Genomic DNA, 11774 nt, shown 5'->3' with positions numbered 1-11774 from the left:
AGACTATCACAACAAAAGTAACACAAATAAATAACATAATTACAAAATAACACATTAATAAACACAAAAAACTCTTGTAATTCAAAGTTTTTCAGTAGAAAATGTATGAAACTAATATTTAGAGTAGGTAATGGCAGAAACGACTCAGCAGAGAATAACAAAGCTCGTGTCTGAACAAGAGGTCTCACTTCAACATAAACTGTAGGCTTGTGTTTGTGTCTGATGCTTATTTTGATTAAAACAAGTAAGTTCTTCATTCAGTAACGTCAGTCACGTTTGGTAGAGTTTAATGTCCTCTTCAGACATCAGCCTTTATACCAAAATTCACAATGAGAAAGCATGTGCAATTTTAAAAAGTTGCAAATAACATTTTATTTTGAAAAACTCAAAACAAAACCGATATATTGGCTAATATATCAACTGTTGATGCTTTACAGTCTACACACCTTTACAGTTTTCAAGCCTTGAAACTTGAAAATTAAATATGATCCATGATCACTACAGTTACCGACTAATACAGAAAATAATTGTGAAATCACTAAATTAAAATCAGGAATGTTTACTGAATAACAGCTGTAGTAACTCTATTTTACCACTAGGGAGCAGCAAAGACTAAATTTATAAACTAGCTGGTTGAGTTCTTCAGATTTTTACATATTTATAAATACATTAAAATGCATTAAATATAATAAAACACATCAATTAATATTTAATATGATCAATTTAATATAATTAATATTAAATAATAATGTATTATTAAATTATATATTAAAAATATATATCCATATATTTTTAATATGTTAAAATATTTTAATAATATAAAAAGTAATATACATATAAAAATTATGTATTAAAAATAATAAAAAATAAATACACTAATATTTAACAGTAATTATAAACTAATTATTTTAATGAAATTTGAAAAATAATATACATCTAAAAACAATGTATTAAAAATAATAAAAATAAATATTTAATATTTTAATAACATAGTGACATGTCAAAAGTCCAAAAAAAATATATTTATTATAATGTACATTTAAAAAAAAAAGTATAATAGTAGTAAAAAATTTCTATGTTCTCAGTCACTAATCTCAGAAAGTGAAGCTGATTTATTGTATTTATCACATGTAGAGTGAAATATTCCAAGTGTTTATTTTAATTTAGATGACTATGGCTTACAGATCATAAAAACATTTTATTATTTCTCTGAAATATTTACATTTTCTGAGATTATTTTCTACATTTTTCATCCTCTGTGAGTCATGATCAACAAAATGAGAAGAAATTAACTTTTTTATAGACCAATAATTACATAATTATTATCTATATATGTGTGAGAACAACTGTCCAGGAAAGCAGACTTTATTTATAAGAAATATCTTTATTTTAGATTTACAGAGATATTTACAGAATAAAATAACATTTCAATGGTAGGCTACTGTGATGCTGGAGGAAGTTCATGTTGACGGAGATTTTAAACAGGAAATCTGCAAAAAGGAGCATTTTTCTGACACTTAAAGCTTCCAAACCATCCAAAAATAAAAACGGAAACATCCTGAGTCTCTTTCTGATAAAAAACAACAACAACAGCTTATCAACAGTAGCTGGTGACTGAAATCTAAAAAAATTAATCCAAGGAGACATAATTGGACAGAAGATCCAGCGACGTTTCTAATAATGAATGTGCAGCTGTTTGGTTTCCCAGGTCCGTCTGGGAATATCACGTGGTCAACCATTGAAGGAGCAGAAAGGGGAACAGGAAGTGCTCTGCGCTTCGATGGCGGCTGATTTGTGTCGGGATTCATGTTCCGGAGAAGCATCTAAAGCAGCAACAGTTCTGCATTTCATCAGTGGCGCCCCCAGAGGCCAGACCAGGCAAGGAAAAATATTAGGGATGGGCGATATGGACTTCGAATTTTATCACAATATTTTGTGATACTATTGTGAAAATGATAAAAAAATAATGACAAAGAATTTATTATTACTTGTTATTTTAGGTAACTATTTGGCTATGAATGCATGAATCAGCATTCATGGCACCACAAACACAAATACTGCTTTCAGAAAAACATTTACAATTGAAATTGGCTCCTTCCAGATGTTTAACTTTCTTTAACAAGTGTGATTTATATCACACTTTTTTATATCATTATATATTTTTTTTGGAATTGTTTTGTATGAATGTATATATTGGGTTTTATGTGCATGTCTTGAGATGATTGAATGCCTTTGTCTGACCTGAACATGATTTACTGGAGGGCTAACATTATTCCAGACCGGGCCCTGGCCCCCTCTTGCCCCCCTCACATTATTCCAGACCGGGCCCTGGCCCCCTCTTGCCCCCCTCCTGGGGACGCCACTGCACTCAGGTAAAGTCTCCCCGTTTTTCTCAGCATGTCTCAAAGCGTCGTGTCCTCACAGCTCGCAGCGGTCGTCTTCACCCTTATAGCGGTCCATGATGCTCAGCACGTCCTCCATGATGGACGGGCCCAGGTCCAGGTCCAGGTCCAGCCTGGCCAGGGATTCGGCCGGCTGGAGACCCGGCACCGGGCATGGCGAGTCACTGCGCTCGCTGCTCAGATCCTCGTTGCTCAACCCGGCGTCCGAGTCCAGGCTGAGGCCGCGGCGGACATCCGGGGGTCCACACGTCTCCGACACGGAGTCCTCCGACGACGCCTCCGAGAAAGACCCGGATGATGGGACGAGCCTGCGCACAGCGGGGGCTTCACAGACTTCCGGCTGAGCGTCACCCGGCTCCCCTGGCTGCTGGTCCAGGTGGAGCCGCGGCGGCTTGGGCGGGGCCTGCTCGTGGGCGACGCACACCGGCATGGACACGGTGCTCTTCAGCAGCCCGTTGGAGGCCTGCTGGTAGTGGCAGCCGTTGTAGGCGAAGCTGCGGGGCTCCTGCGTGGCGGCCCGGTCCACGCTGTGCGAGCGGGCGTGGCCGTGGGCCGGAAGCATGTCCATCTTCCCCTGGAGGAAACCCACGTCTCCAAACATGTCCCCCTCGCCTTCCGGTCCCACGTGCGCGCTGTGGCGCACGTCTCCCAGCGGGGGGCTGATCATGTCCCCCGACAGGACGTCACGCAGCCGCAGCTTCTTCCCTTTCTTTGGGGTTGTAGTTTTCAGGTAGATTGGTGTCTTTGCTGGCATTTTTGCTTTTTAAAAAGTGTTTTGACTATGAGCAGAAGACTGAAGTATATATTTTTATCAATCAGCTTCCTCTCCTGCACTGAAAAGCCATATCTGGGGTGAAAAACGTGATCTTGTTTGCAGAAACTTCAGGAATGTGGCAACAAAACACCGGAGATCTGCGAGAGGAAACAAAACAAAACAACAATGAATCAAAGAGATGAAGAGGAGAGGAAAAAAATCACAGAGATTAACGAGATGGAGGGAGATTTATAGGCTTCCCTCCTGAGAAAGAGGAAAACGTGATTCATCCCAAGGTTTGAAAACGGCAAAAAAACAAATATTACCAAGTATTTTAGTCTATTATTTAAGTGCCCTAAAAATATATGTTGGGCTACTTGAAAGAAAACAAAACTAACTGACAAGTAACTTTTCAGGAAGATTATTTACTTAAAACAGGAGGTTGTTTTAAGTATTTTAAAATTTTTACTGGCAGATTTTTATTAACTATTACTGTAAGTTAGACCAAAACTATTGCAAAAACACAAAGTATTACCAAATACCAAATTTGTGTTTTAGTGGAAATACCTTCATACATTTGATTTAAGACAAAACTAACTTACAAGTAACTTTTCAGGAAGATTATTTACTTAAAAGGAGGTTGTTTTTAGTAAATAATTCCTTAATACTGATGAAAACGTATTTATGCCAGTCAGATTAACCTGATCAGTTTCCCCACCACACACACACACACACACACACACACACACACACACACACACACACACACACACACTTCAAATCAAACAAAATTGCAGTTGAAATTTTTGCTTGTGCTGCTATTTAAAGATATGATCAATTTAGAGATATTAAAAAAAGTTTCCTCAGAGGTCATCATCAATATCTGCAAAGCAAAAGCAGCACAAACGAAAAAATGTGTTGCACAAACGTAGTCAAGTTGATTGACACAAACTTTGTCTGATTTGAAGAAGGTGGTTGGTCTGGTTGACCTTTCATGACCTCTGGAAACATTTATTGACATCTTTAAACTGATAAATGGCGGCATTAAAAATGTCCAGAAGAAACATTTGAGTTTCAGGTTTACATTTCTGTTGATTCTTGATAAAAGTTAAATAATCTGCCAGTAGAATCAATATTAAAGAATTATTGATTTAAAACAAGCTACTATTTCTTGCTGAAAAGTTGTTATAAGCTTCAACTTATTTCAAGTTTAAGATATTTTCACTGGAAACTAGATCAAAAATATTTGGGTTTCACACAAAAACACAAAAACCTGCAAAGTATTTTAGTCTAGTTTCATGTGGAATTAAATGTATATGCTTGAATTAAGACAAAACCAGCTAACAAGTAACTTTTCAGCAACTTCTCTTTTTATTAAATAATCCCTTAATATTGATGAAAAAGTTTGGCAGATATTTTAATTTAAAACAAGACATTTTTCCCATGTTGTAACTAAAACCGTTTCATCAAAATTTAGGAATTATTGACTCAAAACAAACTCTTATATCTTGCTGGAAATTTACTTGCAAGTTAGTTTCCTCTTAATTCAAGCCTGCTTAGATATCTGCACTAGAAACTAGAATAAAAATCAAAAATACTTGGTAAGATTTTGTGGATGTTGTGTTTTTGCAGTGCAGTCGATCAGCAGGTTCAAAGTTTCTGCTTTCCTCCTCTTATCGCCTCCAGAGACAGACAGAGCATGTGACGGGTTCACGGCCGGGTCGTCTCCAAGCAACGTTCAAGAAACGACTAAACTGACCTTTTGCTGACCCCTGATATTGTAATTATTCATAATTTACATTTAATTATGTAAAAACTAAAAACTTCAGTGAATTTTTCAGAAATGTTGCAAAAGAAAAGAAGTGAGTTTGCATTTTTCACGTTTTGTACATTTCTGTGCAGGAATGAAGCACCAACATCAGCGTGTGATGATATTCTGGTTCCCATCACATGACAGCAGCGTCTGAAAAACTGCTGCGAATGTTCAGAGACACGGAAAATACTTTAAAAAGTTCATTTTAATTGATTTTCTCTGCAAAAACACAAACTATTACCTGTTCTAGTTTCTAGATCAGGTAGATCTAGTCTCATTTGAAATGAGACTAAACTAATTTACAAGTAACTTTTCATGTTTTCATGCAAATATAAGAGCTTGTTTTAAGTCAATAATTCCCTAATATTGATTGAAAATACTACCAGCAGATTATTTCACTTACAACATGGGAAAAATACCAGGGATGTCCAAAGTGTGGCACAGGGGCCATTTGCGGTCCTCTGAATGATTTTGTTTGGCTCCTCTGCCCACAGAGGGTCTAGTGGAGAACAAAACACCAGACTGAAGACATTTAATATTCACTTTTTAGTAAAAAAAAAGAGAAAAACGATAAATAATGCAAATGGAAATTATTAATTCATCAGGCAGTTAATTGATTTGTTGCTTATTGTGACAGGTTTGGTCTCACGGGAGACCAAGTCTTGGTTTTACATTACATAAGAAATTATTTTTAGTTAATGATTTTAGCAACTATTGGACCATAACATCAATAATAACTAGAAAAAATAGTAAGGTGTGCTCTGTATACCAAGTATTTAGTAAAAAGTACTCCGTACATTTCTTTCAACAAAAAATTGATGAAACTTTAACAGTGCGTCTGTGTCTATTTTGGTTAAAACATGTTTGTTTTTCATTCAGAAAGTAGAGAATCCAGAAATTTTACTCAAGAGTAGAGATACTTCATAATAAAATTACTCAAAGTGCAATATAGTAAAAATAAATTTTTCCAAAACGTTACTGAAGTATATGTAACTGAGTTGAGGTGACCAGTTGCTATCCATCTCTGACCAGCAGCAACCAGAAGGTATAAAAAAGTTGCATCAAGAATTGAGCAACTTTTCAGCTTTGAATGGAACAAGAGATTCATCCGAGCGACTGATCGATGTTGCAAACATCCATAGAAGAAAACCGCAACCTGGACCGGCTCATGCCTGTAAAACTGGATTAATCTAATTACTGCAACAAAAAACACAAAAGCCGATTTCCACAGACGCCTCTGCAGCAGCGAGCAGCACCGCAGCGTCTGAAACGGCAGCCGAGTCCGATTGAAGTGAAGAACAAAAACAATCAGAGGTCAGGCCTCCTCTCAACACACAGAGCAATAAACTCCTCAAGTCCGAACCAAATTATGGAACAAATGAATCATGTGGATTCCCAACGACGTCGATGCTGAGCTCATAAACACACCCAGACCTAAATCTGGAACAAGTTTGACCACAACAAGAGAGAAACGAGCCAGTCAGAACCGGTCCAGACAAACCGGTGAAGCAACACTTTCTTCGTAAATTTGGACGTTTTGCTGCAAAGATTTCAGCTTTCCAGCCAAACAGTGACACAGAAAAGACAGTTTCATCGTGTTTTTGTAAATAAAAAGGATAAAACAATAAAGCATAACTCCAGAGAAGAATCTTAAATGTGATTTAATTTAATCAACTGGATGCTACACTGCAAAAACACAAAATCTTACCAAGTATTTTGGTTTTGTTCCTAATGCAAACATCTTAGTACAACAGAAATAAGACAAAACTAACTTACAGTAAAATATAAAAACTTGTATTAAGTCAATAATTCCTTAACAATGATTAAAATGTTTTAATCCCAGATTATTTCATTTATAACACTACATTTTCCCATGTTGTAAGTAAAATAATCTGCCAGTGTAGCTATTAGCTCATTATCAATATTAAGGAATTATTGACTTAAAACAAGCCAACATATCTCACTGCAAAGTTACATGTATGTTACTTTTGCCTTATTTAAAAACATTTGCACTGGAAACTAAACCAAAATTACTTGGTAACATTTTGTGTTTTTGCAGTGTAAAAAGAAATAAACTGGATTCAAACTCACAGACAATTGATGAGAAGCTTTCAGATACGATCATTTATCCCATCCAACGTCTGGTTGACTCCTAAAAACTGACATCCTTTGCAACTGGCAGCGACTTTATGACCAAACTCAAATTTTCTAATTTTCTGTCCTCCATAAAACCATTTATTGGTTTTTCAGTCTGTCCTCTCTGCCTACGCCACTATTACTCGTGTTATTTCATTAAAACAGATGTGAGTACGTCCTAAAACACACTTGTACTAAAAATAAAATATATAAAATCTTTACTGAGATTAGAAAATTGTGTTTTAAAAGGCTTTAACACATTCCAAAGATCCTTTGACATAAATAAATTCCTTTTGTTGGATGTATTTATTTTTTTGCTGGGTTTTTATTTTCCAAGATTTTAAACACTTACCTGCATCTTAACATTGAGCTTTAACAAGAAGGTCAAACATATAATTTCTGATACACATTTAAAAAAAAAAAATCACAACATCATCAGTAAAGCTAATATTTGTGACTGTTGGATCAAAAAATACAATATTTCCCGTTTTATCCAGTTTTCACTCGACAGTTATCCTTTGTTTTTAAGCAGTTATGAGACGTGGAGCAGAAACAAACTGCTGCTGCACAAGTTACTCAGCAGGTTGTTGCTAGGCAAAGTTAGTCGATTCCACCAAATTAGCTTATTTAGCCGAGAGGCTAAAGTCTTTCCTGCGTCTCCCAGAATGCTGTGCGGTTCCAGATCAGAGTTCATTGAATTTGAAATTAAACGAATGAATTTCTATACATCGAATATTGAATATGCCATGTAATATTTATCGATATTGATTCATGTGTCTATTCTCCCTCTCTGAAACTGTCAGACTGTATTATAGTCTTTAGAGTCGCGCATGTTAAAGGTTGAATTTAGTGTATTTTTACCAATATACTGAGCATGTATGTGTGCGTCTTATTTATTTTGTATGTTTATTATTTATTTAATTATAATTTTTACAGTGTGCTATGCTGATACAAATTTTCCTTCCTCATGGATCAATAATATCTTATCGCAATAGATATCGTTATTGATTTATTGTCCAGCTCTACATGATCGTATCATGACTGACTACAAATAAAGAAACAACTTTGAGAATCCAGAAGTTTACAGTACTTTTCTGTTTAGTTTAGAGTTAAATTGCGACACCAGCTTAACTCCTCATGAATGAAGGTCAGCTGGCGTCTCTTCGCTTCGTGCATCACCTTTCCTGGAAGCATCAATCTGGGCCACGCACTGATGATGCAATCAACCACGGAGGAGGAGGAGGAGGAGGAAGAGGAGGAGGCTGATCCAACATCTGTTTCTGCTCTCAGGCTCCATTTGTTTCCCGACTGCTTAAACGGCACCGTTGAGCCACCCATCATCATCATCATCATCTGGGACAAACAGCATTGTTGTTGTTCCTCTGCAGGTCGGTGCAAAGCTGCACAGCAGGCGACAGTTGGGCAAAACGTGCTCTGCCTGTCTGGTAATCCGTTTGTGTTTTTTACTGTAAAGTAAAGCTGATTTGATCTGTTGTTGGGTTAATATGGTTGTTTTTGCCAAAAGTGGGCTGTTTGATGCGCTTAATTAAAAAAAAAAAACTTACAAACTTGCGACTGAGAACTTGTGTTGACGGAAAAATAAAAAAACACAGAGGAAAGCCTTATAATGTGAAAGTTATGTTCTAATTTCTGAGACTGGGAAACTGCTCATGCACACTAAATAAACAATCTGGTTGTAAACACGTCAGTGAGGAATTACATCTTTAGTGGCTGTTCAGCCCTCGCTCTCTGCAAAACACGTTTTGAGTCTTTTTGTCTCGTTTCTAACATCTTCTCACACTTGAAATGAGGCAAAACTGGCTTATTTTCAGTCAATACCTAATATTGAAGAAAACATTCTAGTTCTGCTGGCAGATTATTTCACTTTGAATGAGATTTAACAATAATCTAAACATTTGTTTAGGTTATTGAACCTTATTTAGGATATAGGAGCTTTTTAAGTCAATAATTTATCTGTATTGATTTTTAAAAAGTACTAATTTCACTGGCAGATTATTTCACTTATATTATTTCCATGTTATAGAACTTTTTCATCAATATTAAGGAATTATGTATTTAAAACAAGCTCCGATGCTGCTGAAACGTTACTTGTTAGTTTTTGTTTAATTTAATTGTGCCAAGATATTTACATAGAAAATAGACCAAAAATACTTGGTAAGATTTTGTGTTTTTGCAGTGTATGCCTTTCTATATAGTTTTAGCAAGAACTCCATGTTTTAATCTACAAATAGAGTTATATCGTTACATCCGTTTATACCAAGGCTTTTCCCTCAATGTGGTCTAATTAATAACAAAATATCACATTTTGGCTTCAGAGTTGCATAAAGATTGCTACAAAGTCGGCCTTCTATCACACAAAGAACATTTCAGGGATTAAAGGAATAATATCTCAACACAATCTAGAAAAACTCCTCCATATGTTCATCTTTAGTCGCATTTATTACCGTAACAGTGTCTTCACGGCCTAAAAAAATCAATCAGATCCAGAACGCTGCTGGCGTTCTGACTAAAACCAGGAAGATGGAGCTCATCACGCCCGTTCTAAAGTCCTTCCACTGGCTTTAAAATACTGCTGCTAGTTTATAAATCACTGAAAGGCTCAGCAAAAAATCCAAGTTACAGTGATAATCACATGACCAGCAAACAGAAATCATAATTTTCAGTCAAATCTCCACATAAACACTTTTTTCACCTCACATGAGTCATGCAACCTACAGCAGGATGTTACTACTGGCAGAAACCACAAAGAAGAAGATGACAGGAAGTAGCTGGAGGATGATGGTGCGGCATGTTTCTTTTATGACTTATCACAATTAAAATCAGTTGTGATTTTAACTGTATTTTTCATTTAATAGAAACACAGCAACTGCAAAATTGTGTTTTTTCAACATTAGCAGAACACCAGCAGCGTTTCCATTAGCTATAGAATTGGGCGACTTGAATTTGCTTAATGGAAAATCTGCAATTTCGAAAAACAAATTTTTTTCAATAAAAAGTTTTGGCGCTAGGATTACGTGTTTTCTTTTCGGTGACATCAAAATTGGTTTATTTCTGAAAGCTGTAATAGCAACATTTATTTTGCTTCAGAGGAGTAACATAACCAGATGTTAAAGTGACATCTTCCTTCTCCCTAAAAGTGATGACTCCATGCGCTGCCTACACTTTGAATCAGCTCAGCTTGTGACTCACGTCTGCTTTACATGTTGCAAAATCCGTTGGAGGAGCAGCTTTTCAGTTTTCCAGCGCCTCGCTTTGTTGCCGTCACCCTAATTGGGAACAGTTTAACTGGTTCCAGCAGCTGCTGGAGTGCATCCAGTTAAAAAAAAAAGGCTGTGATCAGAGGAACAAAGTGAAGGTTTAATTAACTTCCTCAGCTCTCATTCCGTGTGTGTTATGTAACTGCAGCCGCTGAGATCATCTGCAGGTTCTCCTGAAGTTTTCCCAGCTGACTGATTTCATTCCCCCACCGGGAAAAATCCACGCAGTTTCATTCTTCACTTGATTTCCTCCTTTAATAAATCACGTTTAGCTCATTTCACCAACTTTGACGCATGTAAAACATTTAAACCAGTTTTATAAATTAGATTATGGTAACCAGCTATAGTCCACTGAACAGCTAGCAGGAGAAATCTTTTAAAAATATGAATAAAATGACTTTTTTTCTTGCAAAAACGCATTGAAAAGCGTAAAGCTGAGACTTTTCCTGCCTGATGTCCATGTGGAAGCGCACAAAGGGAGTGTGACACGCAGCCTGCCAGAAGCTTTTATGTCAACAAATAAAATGTAACACAAGTCACTTTTTACTCTTTTTGTTTTCCATATAATAGAGACACAAAAACCCCATTCAGACGCTGAGCAGCGGTGACCAACCGCACATTTTAACGCATTAAAAGACCTCCAAAAATACAGAAAATAGTCATTTAAAGTCGAGATTTACCTCAAGAATAAAATCAGTCTTTTCTCCTCGTAAATCACAGTGAGGTTTTTTTAAAGTCCAACAATCCACGGACACGAAGGTGAGTTTCCTGCGGGGAATAAACCTCTTACTGACGGGTCGTTATTACTGTCTGAGAAAGTTAAAGTGGATCAGCTTCCCAGCTGAAGGAGAGGCATTAAATCAGGTCAGCCGGAGGGAAAGAAGGGGACTTCCGGTTTAGGATTTCAAAATAAGATGAGAATAAAAAAATGCTTTTTTTGTGTCAGATTTTTATAGGTAATAATATTTTTAAAAGTTTTTAAACTATTTTAAATCTATCTATCTATCTATCTATCTATCTATCTATCTATCTATCTATCTATCTATCTATCTATCTATCTATCTATCTATCTATCTATCTATCTATCTATCTATTTTTTGACACTGAATTTTATCCATCCATCCATCCATCCATCCATCCATCCATCCATCCATCCATCCATCCATCCATCCATCCATCCATCCATCCATCTCCCCAGGCAGGGATTTAAACCCTCAACCTTCTTGTTGCTAGGCAACAACTTTCCCATCATGCACCTCGTGCCTAATACATGCACTATAAAACAGCAACAAACATGAGGGTGGGATTATGTTTTATTTTGAAGGACCACCGTCGCTGTTTCCGGTTTAGGCCTCATCAACATTCACCTACTTGACTATTCAGACCTCAAA

General features: G+C 36.4%; 1 protein-coding gene across 1 annotated transcript; it reads right to left on the bottom strand.

The window, feature by feature from the left end:
* Positions 1-1364: 1364 nt before the first annotated feature.
* On the bottom strand, positions 1365-11227 carry zgc:154093 (cdc42 effector protein 2). Its single transcript, XM_008426644.3, has 2 exons — positions 11064-11227; positions 1365-3314 (listed from the first exon to the last, which is right to left on the bottom strand). Exon 2 carries the CDS (start codon positions 3154-3156, stop codon positions 2419-2421), a length of 738 nt encoding a protein of 245 aa, XP_008424866.1. The 5' UTR covers positions 3157-3314; positions 11064-11227; the 3' UTR covers positions 1365-2418.
* Between the last annotated feature and the right edge of the window lie 547 nt (positions 11228-11774).

The sequence above is a fragment of the Poecilia reticulata genome, chromosome 13 (assembly GCF_904066995.2).
Source record: "Poecilia reticulata chromosome 13, P_reticulata-male-v2, whole genome shotgun sequence".
NCBI classification, from domain to species: Eukaryota; Metazoa; Chordata; class Actinopteri; order Cyprinodontiformes; family Poeciliidae; genus Poecilia; species Poecilia reticulata.
The sequence above is the reverse complement of the archived record's forward strand: the minus strand, read 5'-3'. Positions and strand labels throughout refer to the sequence as shown.